The sequence below is a fragment of the Oryctolagus cuniculus genome, chromosome 7 (genome assembly GCF_051225735.1).
Source record: "Oryctolagus cuniculus isolate XC-2025 breed Fujian yellow rabbit chromosome 7, ASM5122573v1, whole genome shotgun sequence".
Lineage (NCBI taxonomy): Eukaryota > Metazoa > Chordata > Mammalia > Lagomorpha > Leporidae > Oryctolagus > Oryctolagus cuniculus.
In genome coordinates, this window is record NC_142873.1 from 105,831,973 (window position 1) to 105,858,047 (window position 26,075).

At 43.5% G+C, this 26,075-nt stretch overlaps 1 protein-coding gene across 8 annotated transcripts in view; it reads right to left on the reverse strand.

Moving 5' to 3' along the window:
* The window catches only part of IL12RB2 (interleukin 12 receptor subunit beta 2), a 95,772-nt gene that overhangs the window by 49,681 nt on the left and 20,016 nt on the right, over positions 1–26,075 (reverse strand). For all 8 annotated transcript variants that reach the window (XM_089337243.1, XM_051856367.3, XM_070078290.2 and 5 more), the window contains 5 exons: positions 24,675–24,789; positions 22,151–22,332; positions 20,899–21,041; positions 18,353–18,503; positions 5,410–5,489 (listed from right to left, as the gene is read on the reverse strand). In XM_089337243.1, the coding sequence (XP_089193369.1) occupies positions 5,410–5,489; positions 18,353–18,503; positions 20,899–21,041; positions 22,151–22,332; positions 24,675–24,789 (671 nt within the window). The remainder of the gene's footprint in view (positions 1–5,409; positions 5,490–18,352; positions 18,504–20,898; positions 21,042–22,150; positions 22,333–24,674; positions 24,790–26,075) is intronic.

The following is a 26,075-nucleotide window of genomic DNA, read 5'->3' on the forward strand; positions in this document are numbered from 1 at the left end:
GCAGGCAGCCCTCCACGGAGGCCAGTTGGAGCAAGACGCACTGCTGTCTGAATGGCGAACTCCCAACCCCTGAACCGCACTGGGTTTTGAAGACTTGGGAGAAAAAACAAGGAGGTAAAATACCTTGATAACTTTAAATGTCGATGACATGCTGAAATGATCATATTCTGGATGTACTAAGTTAAATGAAACATATTGCTAAAATGAATTTCACCTGATTTTAGTTTTTAAAATATCACTATGAAGAAATGAAAAGCTTTCGCCTTTGTGGCTCACATTATAAATCTATGGGCCGAAGCTTCATTCTAGTGGTTCTTTCCATGCCAAAGCCACAGTCTCCAGGGGGTCTCCTGACAAATGCTCTCCCTCCCTTGTTGTGACCTTAGCCACGAACTCACATGCATTAACACACATATTCACATACATACACACATATGCCACATGTCACCCACATATGAGAAGTCTTCAAAACAGCTCATGAAGACTATGTATTTTGAAAAACCTGTGCGTAGATTTCAAATTTTTTTTTGCACCAAAATAAACTTATCCTTTAATTCCATTTTCCATGAACTTTTTGAACTACCCTTTTATGTACACTCCTGCACACACATGTGCACACACATACACACACTCGCCCTCCACAACAGGGGCTGCACCTGTTCAGCCCTGTTTACTCTCTTCTAATATAAACATTCTACAAAACTGAAGGCCATTGCCCACTTCCCCAGATGAAAGCTGCCACTTGGTTCACAGGCTGGTGGGGTTTTCCTGGGGCTTCCTCTGGTGCCACGGCCTGAAATTCCCCTCTTCATTCAAGGGGTGGCCCTTACATTTGGTTTCCCAGCGTTGCTCACAGGGAAAAACCTCACCACATGCACATGGCTGCTCCCTTCCCCCACTGAGCTATGACTTGGGCTCCACCACAAAGCGTTTCCCTTCTGGTGTGACATTTACATGAGCCCCTTGTGCCCTGTCACCATCCTGTTGAGTCTGCAGACTGTCTGAAGGTGGAGGAGGGATCCCCAGTCTGAGGATGAAATTGAGCTTTCTGGGGGGATTCAAACAGAAGAGGCAGTGACTCTCCCCACCCCCAGAAGCAGGGCCATCTCATCTGAGAGCCCCTTGTTGCAAATGACCTCTTTCAACGTCAGTTTCCGTGTGTGGAAAATGATGGGGACGAGGGGAACTATGTGATGGTTGATTCCCTGTGGTTCCAGAAGTCTGTGGTTTGCGCTCCAAAGCGGGACTGCTCATCTCAGTAACTCTGGTCAGTGTCTGTATCCCCATCTCCATGTGAGTGGTCTGAAGACGTCCAGGATTTGACAGAAAACGACTTGGTCCTGCAAAACTGGGGGCTGTTTCCTCACCCTGGGGGTCCTTAGGCTGGTTTGGAAGTTGCCCTGTGAAAACCAGCCACTGTCACCAAGTGATAGAAGCTTCTAGGATTTACCTCTTTGATTTCTTCTACAAGCCAGTTCCAGTCCAAGGCATTCTGCTTGGGCCCACAGTTCTGGCTACACAAAATGAAAGATTTTCTCATCACAAGAGCGATCCACTCACAGCACAGGCTGTCGGGGTTCTGGCAGAGACACCTGTCTATCACCGCAGGAGTAGGGGCCGTGCTTACAAGGAGAGGAAAGGGTAGACTAGAAGGACGCTGAAGTTCTTTCAAGTTCCAAGACCTCATCTGAGAGCCTAAACTTAGGAGAACAGGAACAAGTTCAAGAGCAGCAGAGAAGAATCCATACGTGTACGTTTGCTAAGCTTTGCCTCTGGCTAACAAACACTGATTTGACTTGACTCTCATACTGGTGTCAGAGTCCCTTACTGACACCAGGTAGAAACTGTCTGTGGTACAGTGAGGATTGTATCAGCATGTCCTGGGCATGTTGCTTTCAACACAAGAATAAAAAATAAGGACACAGTACCATTTAATTTCATCTGGTGGCCCCTTGATTTTCACACTAGTGTCTTGTCATTAGTGGCCCACACAATGGTCTTATCAGTGCTGCAGAGAGCAGTATTGTCGCTCTCATTCTACTGAGGGAAACCGTGAGTACAGAGGGGTGAGACAGGACTAAGACATCTGTCAGATCACCATGGAGAGGATGTTTTGGGGGCAGGAAACTTGATGGTAGGGAGGATTTTGGTTTTAACCAAACTAAGTCGAGAAAATGAAAACCAGTAGCTAAGAACTGGGCTGTTTTTTTTTGTAGTATTCCCAGATTAGTGCTATTCTGAGTGCCCTGCTTTGAGAATAGGCTTTATTTTAAAATAAAATTTGAGCTGCAGTGTTAGTTTCTTTTTTTTAAATTTTTTAACTTTTATTTAATAAATATAAATTTCCAAAGTACAACTTTTGGATTATAGCAGCTCCCCCTCCCCCCATAACCACCCTCCCACCCACAAGCATCCCATCTCCCACTCACTATCCCATCCCATTCTTCATTAAAATTCATTTTCAATTATCTTTATATACAGAAGATCAACTTAGTATATACTAAGTAAAGATTTCAACAGTTTGCACCCACACAGAAACACAAAGTATAAAGTACTGATTGAGTACTAGTTATACTGTTAATTCACATAGTACAACACATTAAGGACAGAGATCCTACATAGGGAGTAAGTGCACATATGACTCTTGTTGTTGATTTAACAATGGACACTTATTTATGATGTCAGTAATCACCCAAGGCTCTTGTCATGAGCTGCCAAGGCTATGGAAGCCTCTTGAGTTCGCCAACTCCAATCTTATTTAGACAAGACCATAGTCAAAGTGGAAGTTCTCGCCTCCATTCAGAGAAAGGTACCTCCTTCTTTGATGGCCTGTTCTTTCCGCTGGGATCTCACTATCAGAGATCTTTCATTTAGGTCATTTTTTTTTTTTTTTTTTTTTTTTTTTTTGCCAGTGTCTTGGCTTTCCATGCCTGTGAAACTCTCATGGGCTCTTCAGCTAGATCCGAATGCCTTAAGGGCTGATGCTGAGGCCAGAGTGCTGTTTAGGACATCTGCCTTTCGATGAGTCTGCTGTGTATCTTGCTTCCCATGTTGGATCATTCTCTCCTTTTTAATTCTATCAGTTAGTATTAGCAGACACTAGTCTTGTTTATGTGATTCCTTTGACACTTGATCCTATCATTATGATCAATTATGAACTGAAACTGATCACTTTGACTAGTGAGATGGCATTGGTACAGCTGCAGTGTTAGCTTCCAAACAAAGTGCTTGATTCAGCTAGCTATTTATAGTAGTTTCCTTTTATATGAGATATTTTTGGGGGGGGGAGAGAGAGAGGGAGAAAGAGAGAAAGCAAGGGCTCATTTCTTAAAATTGAAGAAGACTATAATTATTAAAATCCATCATGGTAAAACCATCAGAAAATGTTATATTCATTGGGTTCATAATTCCCAAAATTGTTCATTTACCTCTAACTGGAAGAGATGTAGTGAAAGAGGTATGAGTATTGAGAAATAAAGAGGAACACAGCTCACAGGAAATCCCTTCACATAAGCTTACAAATTAGTAGCTCAATTCAAAGAGCATTTTCTTTCAACAACCATGAGTCATGATGTAGCAGAAAAAGTTGTGAATGGTGGGGGTGGGGCAGTGTTGTGGTGCAGCCACTACTTATGGCTCTGGCCTCCAATTTCAGGGTGCTGATTCAAGTCCTGGCTTCTCCACTTCAAATCCAGCTTCCTGCTAATTTTCTCTGGAAGGCAGCAGAATATGGCTCAAGTGCTTGGGCCCCTGCCACCCGCGTGGGAGATTCTGATGGAGTTCCAGGCTTCAGGCCTCAGTCTGGCCTAGCCTCAGCTGTGGCAGCCATTTGGGGAGTGAACAAGCGGAAGGAAGACCTCTCCTTCCTCTTTTTCCTTGTTCTTTCTGTCACTCTGTCAAATAATAAAACCTTTTTTTTTTTTTAAATTCCAGATCTGCACTTAGTAGCTGGATGACCTTGAACAAGGACTTCCTTTCTCTGACAGTTGGCTTTCTTATCTGTCAATTGGGGATACCTGTGTCTCCTTCATAAGGTTTTTGTTGGTGATTACATGAAATGGCAATGCCAGCTTTCAGCACTTGGTGGAATTTTTACATTCTATAATAATGTTCAGCCTCATGGTTTACTTCTGAGCCAGGCTCCTTCCTAATCCTGTTTATATCCTTTCTCACCATTACTAGTATTCCTAAGGTGGGGTAGCTATTTTTTTCCTGCTCTCTCCCTTTTCAGGGACTACAGGAAATCCATTTCCAATACCCCACACTCACAGTTTTCTCATCTTTTTTTTTTTTTCCCCAAAGAGTGAAAAGGTAAGGTGGCATAGTCACTGCTGGGCAAATGATTTAGAAGACAGAGGAGCGGCCAGTTCTGGGATGTAGTAGGTTAAGTCTGCCTGCAGTGCTGGCATCCTATATGGGCACCAGTTTGAGTCCTGGCTGATCCACTTTCAATCCAGCTCCTTGATAATAGCCTGGGAAAGCAGTGGAGGATGCCCAAGTCCTTGGGTCCCTGAACCCATTTGGGAGACCTGGAAGAAGCTCCTGGCTCTTGGCTTTGGATTGGCCTAGCTCTGGCCATTATGGTCATTTGGGGAGTGAATCAGTGGACAGAAGACTCCTCCCTCTGTCTCTCCCTCTGTCTCTAACTCTGCCTCTCAAATAAATAAATAAATAAGTCTAAAAAAAAAAAAAAAAAAGAAGAGAGAGGGATGGAAAGAGAGGGAAACACAAAGAGAGTTCGAAGAGACCTGGTATTTGGGGTCAGAGGGTGGGGGAATCAGAGATGAGAAGGGACCACGACTGGACAGGAAGTAGCATGGAGGAAAGAACTCAGCCAGAGCTCTCCTCCTTTTCTGGGAAAGGTTAATGACACTGCATCATGTACCATGAATCAGTTTGAGAAAAACCACTGAAGCATCATATCAAAGCCACTATGGATGTTCTGCCTTGAAACTCGTCATTCAAATGTGTAATTCCTTTGAGTTTTTTTTTTTTTCCCCTTGGGTTTTTTTTTTTAAAGGCAGAGTGTACCTGGCTTTAAAACATTTTTTAAATTTATTTTATTTTTATTTGAGAGGGGGAGAGAGAGGGGAGAGAGAGAGGAGAGAGAGAGAGAGAGAGAGATCCCACCCACTGGTTCACTCCCAAATGCCCACAGTGGACAAGGCTGGGCCAGGCTAAAGTTGGGAGCTGAGAACTCAATCTGGGTTTTTCACATGAGCGACAGGGACCCAAGTACTAGAGCTGTCACCTGCTACCTTCTAAGTGCACATTAGTAAAATCTGGAGTCAAGAACAGACTCAAAACTTGAACCCAGGCACTCTGACATGGCATCCCAACAAGTAGTTTAACCATGAGAACAAATGCCCACTCTGTCCCTTGAGTTTTAAGTTGAAACTGAAAACTTACCTTCCAGAAAAGAGAAATGTGTTGTCTGTTGTAGTCCACATGCTGCTTTATGTACCAGACATCTAATGTTCCAACAGGCTCTGTTTTGAAAAGGAAAAAAAATCCCATATTTTCACATATATGTATACAATAGAAAACCTTTACAAGTCAACTGGTCATTCAATAAATGATTCCTATAGAGTAGGATTATAGAATAACTTCAATTTTCTTTGTGTCCCAGTATTTTTTCTTTTTGCTTATTACTGAACATTTGGCCTCATAGTTGGAAAAAACAAAGTTTCCCTTAATAATTTTAAACAATTATAAGGAGAAAATTTATTTTCTAACTTACTTTTAAAATCTGTATTAATAAAAAACTCAAAACAAGTGTGTATGGTTATTTTTTATTGAAATGCAGAAAAATTCTCAATAGAAAAGTGAAGATGTACATCATAAGAAAAAAACATTCTGGTCTTGTAAAAATAGAGAACACAAAGGACAAACCTTGTATTTGCCTTTGTTTCTGAACTTATGTGAGAGTGTAAACATTTACTTTTGGATCATTAGACAATGACCTACTTGAAAGAAGGCCTATCTCATTTACCTGGATATTACTCATATGTAGCATAGTGTTTAGAATGTAACAGACTACCAGTAAGTGTTAAATGATGAATTGACAAATGGGCAATCAGGCAATGTTATTTGATGCTGAAACACAGGCTGACCTGATAGAAGAAATAACCACCAATCAATAAGACAGTGGCCAAATATGGCTTCATTTAACTTGACAAAGTCTTCCAAACGTATTTGAGAAGAAACTGAATAATCAATTCTCCTGTGTGTGTGTGTGTGTGTGTGTGAAGTAGTTTTGTCTCCTCTACTACCAAGTAACTTAGATTTGTTTTGATTCATAGCCAGGAGTGGAATCAATAGAACCAACCCCTGAAAATAGGCTTCAGTTAAGCCAACTTGACTTCCTTGACAATGAAACTGAGAGTGTGTTTGAGGTAAAGCTGCACAGTCGTTTCTTCTTCTCCATTTAACCAGATGGGAAATTTCTGGAATTAAGTCGCACCACATGGCTAATAGAAGGCAAACAGCCAGGGAGAGGGGAAGAGTGAAAGGAAGGGTGCACATGTCCCAGCACAAACGGCAGATCCTGTGTGGCCCATTCACAGTCGTACCTCATGTCCTCCGTACACCCTGGACATAGCTTGAACGCAATCCCAACATGTGAGCTCTAGGGCATGGCATCCACAGCCAAAGCTTGGCTCTGTGACCATTTGTTTTTAAGTTTTATTATTTACTCATTTATTTATTTTACTTACTTGAAAGTGTATGCCCAGGGTTTAGGGCTCAGGACAAGATTTGGATACCGATAGGTCAGAAAACAACTCAGAGTCCTTTGTGAATTTACATCTCCTTTACTCACAATGGTGCAGTAAGAAATGCACAAGGAACAGCCACTAGCCTCCAACAGTGATGGGGTCACAGGGGATACCCTCTTTTGTGTCTGCTGAGGCAGTTGGACACACACACACAGACATCTATATATATCCACACATATAGCCACACACCCACATACAGCTGCATACGCGTGTCCACATGCATCCACAAGCATCTGCATCCACCAACAGCCACAACTAGCCATGACCTCCAGTTGCTTAAATGGACTTACAGACCACAGTGGCCTGGGGCTAGTTATATAACAGCCTGGGCTAGCAGGTGGGCCTGTTGGTTACCATGACATCAGTTGTCATATAGGCCCATAGATAAGGGGGCAAGGGCAAAAGTTGTGGGAATTTGATAATTTCACCTTCTCAAATTCATCTTCTCAGCAAAAGACAGAAAAACAGAAACAGACAGACAGGAACCAGTGCTGTGGCACAGTGGGTAAGCTGCTGCCAGTGATGCCAGCATCCCATATGAGTACTGGCTTGGATCTCTGCTGCTTCACTTCCAATTCAGCTCCATGCTAATGTGCCTGAGAAAGCAAAGATGGCTCAAGTGCTTGGGCTCCTGCTACACATGTGGAGATCCAGATGGAGTAGCAGGCTCCTGCCTTCAGCTTGGCCCAGCAGAGTCCATTGTAGCCATTTGGAGAGTGAACCAAGGGATGGAGGCTCGCTCTCTCTCTCTCTCTCTCTCTCTCTCCCCCACCACCCTGCCCCTCTCTGTAACTCTGCCTTTTAAATAAGTGAATATTTAAAGAAAGAGACACAAATTGTACAACTGTCCACAATAGCCAAGGTTGGGGCCAGGTTGAGGCTGGGAGCTGGGAAATCAACCCAGGTCTCCCATATGATTGGCAGAAACCCAAGTACTTGAGACATCACCTGCTACCTTCTAGGATGCACATTAGCAGGAAGCTGGAATTGGGAGTTGAGCTGGACCCTGAGCCCAGGCACTCTGATAGAGGCTATGGGTGTCCCAAATAGTGTCTTTTTTTTTCTGGATACAAACTGCAGTTTATTAAGGCTCCAGAGTGAGAACTGGCACTTGTTCTGGGCAGGGGCAGGGGTGTCAGAGGAACCCAAAGGAGCTGGGCCCCAACAGGTTGGAGGGACCACCCCCAACCCCCTATCCCCCAGTAAATAAAGTCTCAGCTCCATCTCAGGATGCTGGCACAGGGAAGAAAGCCTTCACTGAGAACCCAAGGCTACCACCTCCTTCGTATTTCTCCCCACATTGGACCTGGCCACAGGTCAGTGACAAACAGGGCCTCTGGTCCTATTGCTCAAATAGTGTCTTACCACTAGGTCAAATCCCGGCCTCCTGGTTCTATGATCTTGAACAAGCATGATCATGTCCTTCAGTCAGTTTCCACATTTATAAAATAAGGATAATAATTCTAAACATCATAACACCATATGGAATCCACGTGAGAATTTAAATGAAGAACACGGACATGCAGCAAAGTACTCAGCAACCTTAGCTGTTGTTTTCTTCACTTGGAAACTGAAATGCTTAGAGGTTCAAAATCTTGTTCAAGGTCCCAGAACTAATCATTGGAGAAGCCAGGCTTTGAACACAGATCTATTTTATCCATGTCCTTTGGTCTTGGTTCTGCAGCACACAATGGCCTGGCTCTAAGAAAGCTTGTCATTTCTACATAAGGCTCCCATCCCCTACTAGGTGGGCCTTTGTCCTTGCTATTCTCTTCTTTGTCACTTCCTCTTCCCACATCTCTCACCCTCTTCTATCTCCCAAACATCCACTTAAAAATGATTTAGTTATTTATTTTGAAAGTCAGAGTTACAGAGAAAGAGGGAGGGAGGGAGGAAGGGAGGGAGGGAGAGTGAGAGAGAACTTCATCTGCAGGTTCATTTTCCAAATGGCTGCATGGCCAGTATTGGGCCAGGCCACAGCCAGGAGCCAGGAGCTTCATCTGGGTCTCCCAAGTAGTTTGCTGCTTTCCCAAGCCATTAACATGGAGCTGGATTGTAAGTGTAAGGTGGGACATGAACCAGTGACCATATGGGATGCCAGCATCAAAGGTGGTAGCTTTATGTGCTACGCCCCAACCTCCCCCCGCCCCATCCCCAACATCCTCTTTTCATTCCTAAGCTTTTCCCTTCCCTTCTCTTCCCAACAGTAGTAGTATTTACCCTTGCAATGAGGACTAAGGGGTAAGCAATTATGACACAAAATATTCCGAAAATGTTCCTGATTTTCTAGGATGATAAAGAATGACCAAGGAATCAAGCCCAGTGCTTCTGTCTGCTAACCCAGATGCAAAAAGGAAAATAGGACAGGAAACAGAAGGAAAGGATACCTGACATTAGCTCACCACCTACTAAGCACCAGGCACTGTTTGCATACTTTATGAACATTATCTCATACAATCCTTACACAACATAACGTGTCTATCTGATAGCACTTGCTTCACAGAAGAGGAGAGGAGGGCTGACAAAGGTTAGATGACTGACAAAAGACCTAGAGCTGGTAAATGGTCAAGCTGAGAGCTGAGCTCAGGTCTTGCTTTCTCCAAAGACATTGCTCTCCCCATTATAATTCACTATATTGAGCAAAGATCTGAACACTCCATGAACTAGATAATGCACAGCCACTGACTACATAATCAGGATTTGGAAATCTGAGTGTACTCAGGGTAGTCTAAAAGTCACAAGATTTATTCCATAGCAGTCAATGTCTTCAGTTAATTACACTTTGATAAGAGATTGAAAAGGAACACTCATTGCCTCATTGCAGATCTGCAACCTTACAGATTATTACAAACCTCAGAATCAAATTTTAGAATCATCCTCTCTTCACAGGATAAATTGCAAGTGAAACTGAAATTTTAATGGCCCACCTGCGGTACATGCCTCTCTGGGAGAGAAATCATTAGTTGGATCTGTGTGAGTTTCAAAGTGTAAAATTTCATGACCAGGGTGTCAAATCACTGCTGCTTAAATCAACATCATCTTTGAAACCAATTGTCACAAAATCACTTAAAGTTCTAACCTCAGTGTTATCGAACAAAAGATGGGTAAAACTATTACACGCAAGTGAGAAAAAGCAAGTCAAAGGCCTATGTACTCAACCGATTTCAAAACAAGTGGGCACAAATGACCAAAAATATAAATGTGAGACATGAAAGTCAGTTTTCCTGAGATGAAACTATCTCCTGGGCGTGTAGGGTGGGAAGAATCACCGTGTTCCTCAAGTTGTATTTATGAAATGTGTAAGTTTACATACCTTAAATAAAAGGTTTCTGGGGGAAAAAAAGAAACCATCTCCTATATAAAGGGAAAAATTGTAGAACTGACACAAAAGAAGGCCACCAATATGAAAAGCAAAAAAGGAGATCTTAAATTAAGCAGGAGATTTGCCTAACTGACCTAAATGACCTTGACGGTTCTTTTTGATTCAAGGAGTCTTCAAAAGTTTCATGGAAAAGGTATATCATAAATAAAATGCAAGATTTAAAATTTTTGCATCCAAATAAATTTCTCTTTTAATGTCATTTTTTCCAGACTTCTGGAAGTACCCTCCTTATGTCATAAGCAAAGGAGAGCCAATCCGTGTGTTGCTTCTGAGATTAGCATCGTTAGCTAAAGCCCAGGCAAGTGCAGGGGGCCCATACATGAGTCTCAATGTGGAGAGCAACAGCTCTCCAGAGATTCTAGTGGGCAGTGAGGAGACTGGAGCGATTTACAAGAAGCATGAAACTGGGAATTTAACAAACAGTAAATACGGAAAAGGCCTGTCTTGAGAAGTTTTAGGTCATGTACTAGATGGAACATCCTGGCCCAAGTCACACTCAGATAGAGACAAAGGAACACCTTGGTACTTCAATAACCACCTTTTGGCCATCGAGTTTCAAGTAACTTGATTTAAATAGGTCTTACAAAGAGCCCCGCTAGCAAACAGGTTTTCAGAGGCAAGCCCATGCCTGTGGAGGTGGGCTATGCCTCCTGACGAAGTTCTACACAGACCTCCCCAGTCTCTCCTCCTCTCTGAATAGTGACTTTTTTTTTAATTTTTTTTTTTTTTTATTTTTTGACAGGCAGAGTGGACAGTGAGAGAGAGAGAGACAGAGAAAGGTCTTCCTTTTGCCGTTGGTTCACTCTCCAATGGTCGCCGTGGCTGGCGCGCTACGGCCAGCGCACCGCGCTGATCTGAAGGCAGGAGCCAAGTACTTCTCCTGGTCTCCCATGGCGTGCAGAGCCCAAGCACCTGGGCCATCCTCCACTGCACTCCCTGGCCACAGCAGAGAGCTGGCCTGGAAGAGGGAGGGGCAACCGGGACAGAATCCGGCGCCCCGACCGGGACTAGAACCCGGTGTGCCAGCGCCGCAAGGCAGAGGATTAGCCTAGTGAGCCACGGCGCCGGCCCTGAATAGTGACTTTTAGCACCTGGTTCACGCTGCTTTCCCACTTCCTTCCTGTCATTATTCTCAGTTGTTCATCATCCACATGAGTGCTGTTCCCAGTGGCTGGTACTGGCAGTCCTTCCACCTGGCCACTTCCAGTGATCTGTTTCTCCCAACTGGTAGTTTTGCTTTAGACTTCACCGAGCAAAAGGAAGCAATCCGACAGGAATTCCCTCATCTGGCTCCAAATATAAAGCAATTATGAGGAGATTGCAATGTTAACTACCTTGATTTGATCAGTACCCCTTATATATAGGTATTGACATATCACATTGCACTCCATAAATGGCTAACATGTACAATCACTACATGCTCATCAAAATTTTAAAAAGTGTTTGCAGAGGTGGAAACACCACTGTGAAAACTTTCAGACTTTCCTAACAATTCCTTAGTGTCCCTACTGCTATTTTTTTTAAAAGATTTATTTATTTATTTTAAAGTCAAAGTTACACACAAGAGAGAAGGAGAGGCAGAGAGAGAAAGAGAGAGAGGTCTTCCATCCGCTGGTTCACTCCCCAGTTGGCCTCAATGGCCGGAGCTGCGTCGATCTGAAACCAGGAGCCAGGAGTTTCTTCCAGGTCTCCTACATGGGTGCAGGGGCCCAAGGAGTTAGGCCATCTTCTACTGCTTTCCCAGGCCTTAGCAGAGAGCTGGATTGGAAGTGGAGCAGCCGGGTCTCAAACCAGTGCCCCTATGGGATGCTGGCACTGGAGGCGGTAGCTTTAACCACTATGCCACAGCGTCCGGCCCCCCTTCTGCTATTAAATGGATGTCACATTTTACCTCTGTCACAGTGCAACCTCTTCACTAGAGTTCTGCACTTCATTCATTCTTGCTTCAACAAAGATCTACGTCCAACTATTATTCCCACATTCTCATATTAATTTCTCCCTCTCTGCTGGAACCTTATCATTCCCTTGAAAATATACTGCATTATCTTTGATCCTAAAAAAAAGTTTCTTAATGCCATATCTTATTCTAGCCTGTGCCCTATGTCTCTGCTTGCCTTCATGAAACTTCTTGAAACTAATTTTGCGTCACCTCACATCCATTATTAAATTTTTAATTTATTTTTATTTTTTAAAAAATTTATTTATTTGGAAGGCAGAGTTACAAAGAGAGAGAGAGAGAGAGAGAGAGAGAGTCTTCTATCTGCTGGTTCACTCCCCAAATGGCCAGGCCAATGCCAGAAGTCTGGAACTCCAGCTGGGTCTCCCTCATGGGTGACAGAGGCCCAAGCAATTGGGTATCTTCATCTGGTTCCCTAGGTGTATTAGCAGGGAGCTGGATTGAAAGTGAAGCAGCTGGGACTTGAATTGGTGCCCATATTGGATTCTGGCATCACAGGCAGTGGCTTATTCTACTGGGCCAAAATGTTGGTCTCCACATTCCTTTTTTTTTAAAGATTTATTTATTTATTTGAAAGTCACAGTTACAAAGAGAGAGAGGAAGAGATAGATCTTCCATCCACTGGTTCACTCCCCAGATGGCCATAATGGCCAGGGCTGGGTTAGACTGAAGCCAGGAGCCGGAGCTTCATGAGGTCTCCCACATGGGTATCAGGGGCCCAAACACTTGGGGCATCCTCGACTGCTTTTCCCCAGCTTTGCCAGCTATGCCACCACACTGTCCCTCACATCCCCAAATTCACTTGCAACCTATTCTAGCTGTGATTCCCCAGCTCTTTACTGACACAGCTCCTAATTGTCCATGTTGCCAATCTAATGGTCCCTTCTCTGTTACTTCACTGCACTTCTCAGCGGCATTTGAGACAGATAAGTACTTCCCTCATCTTTTTTATTTTTTTTAAGAAATACAAATTTTAACATCTGGATCATAAGCAAAGACGTTGTTTTTTGTGAGAAGCAGGGATGTTTCATCCATACTAGTCTCAGTGGAGCCCGCATTTGGGGCAACACTTGAGCCCACATCCCATGTTGGACTGCACAAATTTGAGTCCTGGCTCCACTCTCCATTCTCACTTCCTACTATTGCAGACCCTGGGAGGTAGCAAATGAAGGCTCAAGTACTTGGGCACCCACCACCCACATGGGAAACCCAGATGGAGATCTGGCTCCCTGCTTTGGCCTGGCTCACTCCTGGATGTTGCAAGTATTTGAGGAGTGAATCAGTACATGGGAGATCTCTTTCTCTCTCTCTCTGCCTTTCAAATAAGTAAATAAATACTTTTGAAAAGAGGCAGAATATTTTAAAAATACATTAAATCAATGAAGACATTGTGTCTGAGTACTGACAGGAAAAGAATGGAATTGTAGGTTACCTCCTCTAGGAACTTTCCCCTGAGCTTCCAAAATAGACAACCAGCACTTGAGTCTGAGGTCTGACTGCTTACCATTGTGTCCCATTGTGGCATAGTTTCTGATACACATACAGTCCTCACGGATCATCCAAAAACATACTTCTAAGTATTTTTCATTAGAAGGATTTACGGAAAAACATTTCTTCCTTTTGGGGTAATCACCATCTTGCCAAACAGCAGTGCCCACACATTTACTTGTTCCTGGATAAGTGTTGGGCTCAGAGGAGAAGAAAAGAAGAAGAAAGGGGGATGGACTGGAATTGGATCTCAAATCCAACATTTCCCCCCTAATGAAAACACTTTCTGGTGAATCTCTTCAGAAAGTATGGAATCTTTCATTTTCATTTTGTGAAGTTTTAAGTAAAAACATATAAGTATCATGCCTTTTGAGTTTAGTTACTTAAAGGATCACAAACTATGGTTCATGGGCCAAATCTAGCCTGCTGCCTATTTTTATATGATCTGTGAGCCCATAATGGTTTTTACACCTTATTTTTTATTTCATTAAAACTTTTTTTGATTAATATGTAATACTTACACACTTTAATGGGGCATAGTATAAATTTGTACAGATGCATACAGAATAAGCTAATCAAACCAGGCAATCAGCATTGGTCTTTCTAACTTTAAATAGCTAAAAGAACAGAAGAATTTTTTTAGTGAAAATTGTATAAAATTTAAATTTTTATTGGCACACAGTTATGCCCATGTGTTATGTGCTGTCTATGACTGATCGGACATGACAGCAGCTAATATTAATAATTGTGAGAAGGCCGGTGCTGTGGCTCAATAGGCTAATCCTCCGCCTTCGGTGCCAGCACACCGGGTTCTAGTCCCGGTCGGGGTGCCGGATTCTGTCCTAGTTGCCCCTCTTCCAGGCCAGCTCTCTGCTGTGGCCAGGGAGTGCAGTGGAAGATGGCCCAAGTCCTTGGGTCCTGCACCCACATGGGAGACCAGGAGAAGCACCTGGCTCCTGGCTTCGGATCAGCGCAGTGCGCCGGCCGAGCGCACCTGCTGCAGCGGCCATTGGAGGGTGAACCAACGGCAAAGGAAGACCTTTTTCTCTCTGTCTCTCTCTCACTGTCCACTCTGTCTGTCAAAAAAAAAAAAAAAATAGTTGTGAGAGATTGTTTGGTCTGAAAAGCTGAAAATGTTTACTACCTGGACTGTAGAGTAATGTTTGCCAGCTCCTAAGCTACACAGTTATAAGGCCCTTGCTATCTAAGATAGTAACATAACTTTCAGTATTTAATAGTCACACCTACCCTATCTTGGCAGTATTTTAAAATGAATACATTTCCTAGTCTCTCGGTGTATACAGGGGCAGTTGCAGCTGGTTTCTCTGCACATCCTCTCCCTTGGGCACTGCTCACCCCTCACCTGTGCCACCACCATGATGGGACAGGGAATCTCCTTTACCTCCCTGGGTCATGGACAAACATGTACTTCCTTTTCAAGTCAACTGTCCAAAGCAAAGTTGAACCAGACCAAAGCATGTCAATATGACTGTAAAAAATGGCGAGTGGGCAGCACAAACATATTGAGAAGTTACCTCTAAGGAAGGGATTTGGTTGTCTTCCTCTTGGCTTCTCTGCCTGGGTGTTCTAGAAAGAAATAATCACTTTCTCTGACAGCTGAGTGTTTCCTCAGACACCTTGAGGCCCAAATTCAAGAATGGTTTCCCACTAGAAGGAAAATAGGGTTGCTTGCTTCCTGTTACCAGGCATGCCTTTGATGGGTACTAATCTGGGTAATCTGGGAACTGTCTTAACTACATTCTGTCTTCCCTCCTGCTCTTTACCAAGTGTTTTTTTTTTTTTTTTTTTAGATTTATTTATTTAGTTGAAAGTCAGTTACACACAGAGAGAAGGAGAGGCAGAGAGAGAGAGAGAGAAAGAGAGAGAGGTCTTACATTTTCTGGTTCACTCCCCAGATGGCTGCAATGGCCAGAGCAGGGCCGATCCGAAGCCAGGAACCAAGAGCCAGGAGCTTTTTCTGGGTCTCCCACACAGGTGCAGGGGCCCAAGGACTTGGGCCATCTTCTACTGCTTTCCCAAGCCATAGCAGAGAGTTGGATCGGAAGAGGAGCAGCCAGGACTCAAACCCATATATGATGCCGTCACTGGAGGCGGCGGCTTTACCTACTATGCTACAGTGCCAGTCCCACCAAGTGGTCTTTTAAAAAGTGCTCCTCCTGGAGCGCCATGACAGGAATGGATTCTATACACCACAGGGAAGGTTGCAGGGAGTAAAGAATGCTCTCTCCCAGGGCTGAAATGTAATCAGTGCGCCCGACCAGCCAGCAGAAGTTACATGCCTCTCAATTTTGAGAAGCAAAGGCTGCCAAAAAAGAGCTCGATCACAAATCATTCACAGTTTAAGACAATACCTAAAAAAAGCTTACTAGTAGTTTTTTTTTTAATGCCAAGTTACATATGAGTACACATGTGAGGGGTTAAAAGGAAGAAGTGTTAAAAAAAAATTCACACCTTTTGGGTTGACATCAGTTGGTGTTTCATAAAGAAACTGATGACAGAAACAGTGGTAAGGGGTGAAAACCATGTAGCTTAGAGGAAAAGAGACCGTACAAGAACCCACAGAAAGATCAAACACGGCCTAGCTTCAGACATTGAACGGAACCCAGCAGGGCTTGGTAAAGGTGGTGCATATGAATGTCTGCAATTACTCTGATCAGGCCAGCTTCTTAGGTTCAAATCATAGCCATCCACGAGTGAGTTCAGAACCAGTTCAGAACCAGTTGCTGTACTCTGTTACAATGGTGGCTTATTTTACAGGATATGAGAAAGTTATAGTCCTAGCTGGATGGAATTTTAATTAAACACATAAACGCATCTCTAAATAAGTCACTGTCAAAAGTAAGTAAAAATGATAAGAGTTCCTAAGTCCAGCGTTTCTCTATAGTTTAGCTTAATGTGCTATAACTTAAATATTTCTCAGACTTTTTTTATTTTTATTATCTTGGATTTTGATATACCATATGGCCCATTTTCAAATATTTTATTCTACTATATATAAACAAAATCTAATCCATGAAGTATTATTTTAAAAAATACAACACTTGCACTAGATATACTAGAAAGATCAAAAGAGTAAACTCTGTATTATAAAAATGACAAGCAGAAAGATGTCTCAACATTAATTTAGGACGTTTTATCATAAAATAAGAGGTGGTGAATTATCATTTATTGAAAGAATTCACTTTGCACCATAATTTTTCAAAGTAAAGAAATGCAATTAATACATAAAACAGGAAGAAAATAGGATTTTTCTACAAATTATGTATTAGGCATTATATTCTGTTAATAAGACCTTTAAGCCCTTGAGAGTCACTGAAATATCATTGCTAAATGTCATTAGTTACCAAAATGATAGCCCACAGCATACGAATTAAGTTAACTTAACCAGGAAACTAGTTTGCATGCACATACCCCTGTAAGCATCATAAATAAGCATTTAGATTTTTGCACATTATCATTACAAAAGCTCTAGATGATAAATAATAGACATGCCAATACTTTTTCCTCCAAGCCAAATTTAGATAAACTATGAAATGTTCTACAAATAGAGTACTTTTTTTTTTGAATTATGACAGAAATCTTTATTAAAATGTATCCTTCAGTAATGTTAGCATACATACAATATACAACAAATAGAGTACTTTTAAAAACTAATATTCAGATGGCTATTTCTTGTGTCTCCATAGATTTGTTAATAATGGCATAAAGTTTATGTAAAATATTTCCTTACATGTCAATAAATGTTTTCCCAATAATAACCAAAAAGAAAATTTAATCAGATTGAGAAACACTTTTGATATTTTTTCATAGCTGTATGTAGTGTGGTGGTGCCTATCTGTGCATTGAAAACCAAAGACTTGAAAAAGGGGACAGAGCTGTGGTGTTGCAGTAAAGGCTGCCATCTGTAGTGCCGGCATCCCATATGGGCACGGGGTCAGGTCCCCACTGCTGCACTTCCGATCCAGCTCTCTGCAATGGCCTGGGAAAGCAGTGGAAGATGGCCCAAGTGCTTGGGCCCCTGCACTCGTGTGAGAGTCCCGGATGAGACTCCTGGTTCTTGGCTCCTGGCTTCGGCCTGGCCCAGTACTGACCGTTGTGGCCATTTGGGGAGTGAGCCAGAGGATGGAAGATTTCACTCTGCCGCTGCCTCTCCTTCTCTGCAACTCTGACTTTCAAATAAATAAATAAATAAATAAATCTTACAAAAAAAAAAAAAGACTTGAAGAAGTACAGCAGTGTAATATTTGTATGTGAAGGAGAGAGGACTGCTGGTTATCTTTATTTTCAAATAGTGTTTCAAGAATGTACTTTCTTTCAAGATTTTGATATGATTTTGGAGCCATATTAATTTTCACATAACTGAGTAGATAAAATATATCAACTGTTCACTATAAAGGAATTAGATTAATTACTGGGTACAGCTTTGTGGAATAAAAGAATTGCTGCAATAGTAAAAGAAATAGGCATAAGGATCACATCCAAGCATTACTGAGGCATAAGCTTGTAGCTGCATGACTGGTGGCCAACAGGAGTAGGCCCTGCCTCCTTGGAGAGTTTCAGTCCCCAGGTTAATAGCAAAATTAACTTGTTAACTAATGCATTCATACTTCTTGATTCAGTACCAGTATTCTGGAGATTTATTCCAAGGAAATCATAATATCTCCTTTTCTCCCTCCTCCTTCCTTTAATTCTTTAATTTCTCCCCTTCATTTTATTGTCAACGCATACCTTCTTCTGGTGTTTGTGTTTTCAATGATTCACTCCAATCACTCCAGCCTCCTTTATGAAGATGTAGCTTAGAAGAAACCTGGAATTCATATTCTGTGAACGGCTTCAGATCCAGCAAATCATGTCTTCCTCTGGCATTTGTGACATTAACCTTGAATCAGACAAGATTTTTTAAAGTGCTTATTAATGCTAAGTTAATTTAAAGAATTTTCAGATAAAAACAAGAAACTAAAGCAGTTGACCCTTTTTATTGTTCAGATCTACCATTCAATGACAAGAAGTATCAGCGACTGGGCTATTGAATGCATATGATCTTCATCTGAAACAACAGCTTCTCATCAAAAACAAAAATAAAATCCTCAGGGACTAGAACCCATCTATGCTGGGTGATCCTGAAACCAACTGAAAAACTGAGTAATGGGCGTAAGGGGGCTAGCATGTGCTTGGCAGCTTAAGCCTCTGCTTGCAATGCTGGCATCCCCTATCAGAGTGCCAGTTCAAGTCCTGGCGAGTTTGTTTCCAATCCAGCTTCCTGCTCATGCATCTGGGAAAGCAGCAGAAATGGTCCGAGTACTTGCACCCGTGTCACTCATGTGGGAAACCAGGATAATGGAGTTTCTGGCTCCTGGCTTTGGCCTGGCCCAGGTTCCGTCATTGTGGCCATTTGGGAAGTGAATCAAAGAATGGAAGATCTCTCTCCTTCACTCTCTGCTGCTCTGCCTTTCAAATACATAAATTGAGTAATAGTTGTAAACTATCAATTTTCTAAAACTTTCAGAAAAGTTTCTAGACTGGAGAATATGTTTTCCTGGCTACACTTCGAATGTGATGAGTTGTTTTAACATAGACATAGAACTGACTCCACGAGAATGAGTGTAACTAGTCCTACCTCTCTTGAGTACCTGCTATATGTAGAATTGACCCTTTGTTGTTATTATAAGCCACTGTAGTTTATAAAAATCATGGAAAAATCATAATCCTATACTTACTATTGCTAAAAATGTAATGCTTATACAAGAATATAGATCTTTTCTTTGGAAAATTTAATTTCATATGTGCCTCTAAGGACATTCCTTAATATTTCTCTTTCCAATATGTATTTTAAAAAGGCTAAAAATAATGGGGCAAGGAGTGGAAGAGAAGGGAAAATTAATCCTTTCCTATAAATAAATGGCAGATAATTAATATTAGTTTTCAAAAGCTTGTGGCTTGGGGCCAGTGTTGTGGCACAATAGGTTAAACTGTTGCTTGTGGAGCTGGAATCCCATATCAGGGCACAGGCTATAGTTCCGGGTGCTCTGCTTTTGATTCAGCTTGTGACACTGGAATCCCATGTGGGTTCGAGTCCCAGCTGCTCCACTTCCGATCCAGCTATCTGTTATGGCCTGGGAAAGCAGTGGAAGATGGCCCAAGTCCTTAGGCCACTGCACCCATGTGGGAGACCCAGAAGAAGCTCCTAGCTCCTGGCTTTGGATCAGCCTGTCCCCTCCATGACGTGGCTCCAATGGGGATGCTGAGGCTGCCTGTGACTTCCGCCCCCTGGCTGAACGCAGACCTGGGTGCAGCTACTTGGCTTCCTGGGAACCACTGTGGGCCCTGGTTTCCCTGGGCTGAGTCATCGTGGCTTAGCAGGACTCCCGATGTTCTTAGCTGGAATCGTCATAAGAAAGCATCTGGAAACTCCCCCAGGTCTTATCGGCAAAGATTTTGAAGACAATTCAGCTGCATTCCTCAGCTTTCTCAGACCTCACCTTGCCCTGGGAGGATGAGAAAGAGCGGGGAAGGCACGCAGTGACCATGAACCCTGGAATCAGGGAGACCTTTCGGTGCTGGCCCAGGGCAACAGCAGCCCCTGAGAACACCTCACCGACAACAGCTGGCCAAGGGCAATGATACCGTGTCCAGTGTCCTTGGAGGCCCCAGTCCCCATCATCCATCCATCCAACTGACCACTAGTCCCAAATGCGCAAGGAACTGAGCTGGGCGTGGAAGGTACAAGAACCCCAGAATTAAGAGTGTGTTCGTCTGGGGTCGGCGCTGTGGCGTAGTTGGCTAAGCCTCTGCCTGTGGTGCCAGCATTCCATACAGGCATCAATTGGAGTCCCGGCTCCTCCACTTCCAATCCAGCTCTTTGCTATGGCCTGGGAAAGCAGCAGAGGATGGCCCAAGTCCTGGGGCCCTGCACCCACATGGGAGACCTGGAAGAAGCTCCTGGTCCCTGGTTTCAAATCAGCCCAGCTCCAGCCGTTGCGGCCGTCTAGGGAGTGAATCAGTGGATGGAAGACTTTCTCTCTCTCTCTGCCTCTGCCTCTCTGTAACTCTGCCCTTCAAATAAATAAAAGAAAGAAAAAAAAACCTGTGGCTTAAGTGGTCAGTACACCTCCTAATAAAAAGAGGTATACATGACTTTCTGACAAATCTCAAGTATCTAATTTTGAACTAAATATTCTTAAATCCCTTAATTTCTCGTATGACAAGGCTGAGGTCTGTATAGCAATACTGAGAACCCCTGAATGTGTTCTCCTCTTCACTCTAAAGGTCATTACCATCTTCCAGGACCTGCTGCGGCTGGGCCGGTATCTGAGTCGATTAAGCAGCACCCACTCCTCATCTCTCCACTGAAGGGTACATCTGCTGCTGGAAGCGTTTAGAAATGTGACTCTGATGTCCCACGGAGGAAGAGGCCTCACTAGTAACCAGGACAAACAGAAGAGTGTGATTCAGCCTCCATAATTCCTTATGTACTGATGTGCGCTATAAAGAATTGAACACAACTCATTTCCAAGATCCACAACCACCAAATTTGGTAAATGACTACTATCAACATTAGTGATATATCGAATCCACTCAATCCAATGATTTAAAGAAAACCAATGCACCAAATCCAAGAGTACCAATGACTGAGAAGCCAGAGACAGCTACTAGGAGGACTGCCTCAGAAGAAATGTTGGAGGAAAATTCGTAACAAAGGAACAAAGGACAGAGGAACAAATGGAAAGAAGAAAGAACAAGAGGAAAGAAGATGGTTTAGAGATGAATGGTCCACAGAGAGCTGCCGCTAGGATGGGGGGAGGTGCAGAAAGAGAGTGTGTAATACATACCTGTGATCACACAGTGGTGGGCATGCAACAAGAAGCAGTGGGTAACGGAAGAGGGACATGTTTGTGAGGCTGGAACTTCAGGCAGTCCGAAACCCAGTCTCACCTGGGATAGCCAGAAGCCTGAGACTGGCTTCTGATTCAACAGGGCCCATTGTATTTGCCCCCAAATGTGCGGGGACTAGCCCATTCCAGCTTCCAAGCTGATAAGATGGGTAGAGGTGAGTATTCTCAGAGCAAGATGCCTTTGTATCTCCATAAGTTGTATTTACAGCTTGTCCTTCATTGCTCTGGCCAGCAGGTCCTCTTGTACGGACAGTGGGAGCAGCCATGAGGGTGAAAGGACACCTCCATCAAGAGGGGCCCAGGCCATGCTTCTTGAATGACCTCACAAGACCCTCTCTCAGCCAGATGGTAAACTTGGCTGAGGTACTTTCACGGGATTTGAAGCCAGACACTGTTATTTCTCCAATAGACAAAATACTGTTGAAGAGTCCATTTTGGATGGTTGTCTCCATGTAGCTCTAGGATCATAAGCTCCTTAATTAAAGCATAATAACTTCTATCTTTTGCCTATGTCTTTTGGCTATTTGCACCCACCTCTGTCCCTCTTGAAATAACACAAAAGATTTCAGTCATCTAAAAAATAATTTCTCATATGCCAATAAACAACACTCATAAAAAGTGAAATAAAGTGTACCTATGTCCAAGAAAGTGAACACAGACTCAAGTGAAGAATTTCCAAGAATATTCACTGCAATAACTGTAGCTGTGAAAACGGATTCACGTAAATCAGGGGTTAGGTTGAATCCAAAGTCCAAATGATCACAATACTGATCACTGCACTGCTTCTGCCAACTCAAAGTTTTTGGTCCATTTAACCTGTAAACAAAAGATAATTGTGTTGAACAAGGTACTTTATGTACTACTTTCTCCTTTTAGTACCAAAGAGCAAAATATCCAGATATTTAAGATTCCAGTTATTTTTTTATTTTTTTGACAGGCAGAGTGGACAGTGAGAGACAGAGAGAGACAGAGAGAAAGGTCTTCCTTTGCCGTTGGTTCACCCTCCAAATGGCTGCTGCAGCCGGCGCACTGCGCTGATCCGAAGGCAGGAGCCAGGTGCTTCTCCTGGTCTCCCATGCGGGTGCAGGGCCCAAGGACTTGGGCCATCCTCCACTGCACTCCCTGGCCACAGCAGAGAGCTGGCCTGGAAGAGGGGCAACCGGGACAGAATCCGGCGCCCTGAACGGGACTAGAACCAGGTGTGCCAGCGCCGCAAGGTGGAGGATTAGCCTAGTGAGCCGCGGCGCCGGCCATAAGATTCCAGTTTTTAAAGAACAGTCTTATTTCTAGGGAATATGCCATGGAAATATTTATAGGCTATGATCCTAAATAGGTCCATACTTCCCTGCCCTCCATTTTTTTTTGCTGTTGTAGAACTGAGATTTTTTTAAATTGTTGTTTGTATATATAAGTAATGATGCCTCCATTGCTGGAACTCCCAAAACCCTGGCTGTCATCTTGGCTCCTTGGCGAAGTTCCAAGCACTATTGAAAGGACCTATAGCCACTCTGTTGTCCCCTGGATGGAAGTGTCGGCTCTCAGAATAGCTGTGGCCACACCAGCATCCTGGATCCTCTTCCTTCCCATCTCCTACTCAGTCAAGCACAGTGTGAATAAGCTAGATCTCGGATGGGACGATGGAATCTATTTCAAGATTCCATCTATTTCAAGATCTCCCAGACTGTTTATTCTCGTGGACTCTTAGGTCAGTCAACAGTGCTTTAAAAAGAAACTCCTCCAAGCTAATGAAAAGCTACCACAAGGAAGAGTCTACATATCATGTCCCAAGAGTCTGCAACTGCAAGAGGGAAGGTTTTCCACGCAGCAGGTTAGCCTTACTAGAGCAGGGAAGAACACCCAGAACTTGGACCTTGGATGCCCTGAAGAAAACTCTGAGTTAGAACTCAGACCCAACATTGGGCCTCACATTTTTGATGAACAAACCAGTTTTAGTTGATGAATGCCAGAATTTTTTTTTTAAGTGAGGCCATTCACATTTTTTTTTATTTGACAGGTAGAATTATAGACAGAGAGAGAGAGAGAGAGACAGAGAGAAAGGTCTGCCTTCTGTTGGTTCACCCCCCAAATGGCCGCTACAGCCAGAGCTGTGCTGATCTGAAGCCAGAAGCCAGGTGCTTCCTCCTGGTCTCCCATGTGGCTGCAGGGACCCAAGCACTTGGGCCATCCTCCATTGCCTTCCTGGACCACAGCAGAGAGCTGGACTGGAAGAGGAGCAACTGGGACTAGAACCCAGTGCCCATATAAGATGCTGGCGCTGCAGGCGGAGGATTAACCAAGTGAGCCATGGCACCGGCCCCCAGATTTTTTTTTTTTTTTTTTTGACAGGCAGAGTGGACAGTGAGAGAGAGAGAGACAGAGAAAGGTCTTCCTTTGCTGTTGGTTCACCCTCCAATGGCCGCCGCGGCCGGCGCGCTGCGGCCAGCACACCACGCTGATCCGAAGGCAGGAGCCAGGTGCTTCTCCTGGTCTCCCATGGCGTGCAGGGCCCAAGCATTTGGGCCATTCTCCACTGCATTCCCGGGCCACAGCAGAGAGCTGGCCTGGAAGAGGGAGGGGCAACCGGGACAGAATCCGGCGCCCCGACCGGGACTAGAACCCGGTGTGCCGGCGCCGCAAGGCAGAGGATTAGCCTAGTGAGCCGCGGTGCCGGCTCCCCCAGAATTTTTTTTTAAGATTTATTTTATTTATTTGAAAAGCAGAGTTAACAGAGAGAAAAGGGGGGGGGGCGAGAGAGAGAGAGAGAGAAAGAGACAGCTTCCATCTGCTGGTCTACTACCCAAATGGCCACAACTGTCAGGGCTGGGCTAGACCAAAGCCAGGAGCTTCTTCTAGTTCTCCCACATGGGTGCAGGAACCCAAGTACTTGGGCCATCTTCTGCTGCTTTCCCAGGGCATTAGCAAGGAGCTGGATTAGAAGTGGAGCAGCTGGGACTTGAACTCGAGCCCACATGGGATGCTAGTGTTGCAGGTGGTGAGTTTATCCACTACGACACAACACTGGACCCTAGAATTGTTTTTAAGTTTCTAATTGTCTAGAGGTATCTACCACTTCTCTCTGGCAAAAAGTTGTCAATTGATATTCATGAATGTCATCTACAAGACCTACAAAGCAGCTGCACAAATGGATTCTCACTCACACTAGAGTGTACTTAGTATATAGGTGGGTGTCTCGTCCTCTGTCCCAGGTGCAGGCCACAGTCCCATGCTCTCCCTTCTGTATGCAAGATAAGTCTTGAGGCTGTTCTGGAACAACTTGAAAAACAAAGAGAAAAATCCACATTGTTATCATTTGTCAATCACACAATAGTTCTTCCTCCATGTCCTCCAAACCCAAATGAGCTGGAAGCCTGCATTTCTTCTAACAACAGTAGTAATAACAGTGAGTATGGGTCAAATTCTATATACCACAGCCTGTGCTAATTGTTCAATGTGCAGTTCTTCTCAATTAGAAACTGAGGTTGAGCCATTATTGTCTTTTTACCAAAGAGGAAACTAGGATTTAGAGAGGTTAAGATCTTGCCCAAGATTACAAAATTATGAAGTGACACAATCAGGACTCCAGCTCAGACATGGGTGACTTGAGTACAAACCTTTCACTATTACATTCTACTATGCTCCTTGACAGGTGAACATCAGTGCTAGAACACTGAAAAAGTTAACATCATCAGGTCAGTGCTAGTTGCGAAAATACAAAGACGCGCAAGGTAAGCATGGTCCCTTCTATAAGGTGTGTATTTTGTTTTTAAAGATTTGTTTGAAAAGCAGAGTGACAGAGAGGGAGGGAGCAAGGGAGAGAGAGAGAAATATCTTCCATCAAATGAGCTACTTCCCAAATGCCTGCAACAAAAGGGCTGCGCCAGGCTGAAGCCAGGAGCCAGGAACCCCATCCTGTTCTACGTGGGTGGCAGGGTCTCAAGTACTCGAGCCATCTTCTGCACGTTCCCACATGCATTAGGCCGAATCTGGATCCAAAGTGGAATAGCTGGGACTTGAACCTGCACTCAGATATGGGATGCTAGAATCGCAAGCAGCAGTTTAACCCATTGTGCCACAACACCAGCCCCCTGTGTGTATTTTTAAATGAAGCCATTTTGTGGTCAAAGAAAGCCCCACAGATAAGAATTTCTCAATTTTACAAGAAGGAAGAGAAAACACTCTGTTACTTAGTCATCCCTTTATACCCGATTATTGAGACCCCCGCATAGATAGGTAGCTCCTTAGGGTGAAATAGAACAAGTGCACTATGAAGCTCTCGATATTGTCTGCACTGAAGAAAGCTGTCATTGATGGACTAAACATGTTTTTTTCCTTAGCACCTATTGTAGGCCTGGGCACCATTAGGTCCACTTTGAACAGATCAACTTCTTAGAGCTCTAGTTTCATCTATAGGATGGGTATAACAATATCTAACTCATAGTTTGAATAGTATAATAAATTCTCCTTTCTCCTAAAATAATATTCTTTTATATAGGTATACATATATGTACTTGAATGTTTAATGTGTACACACACCACTCATGATTGAGTCAGATAGAAAA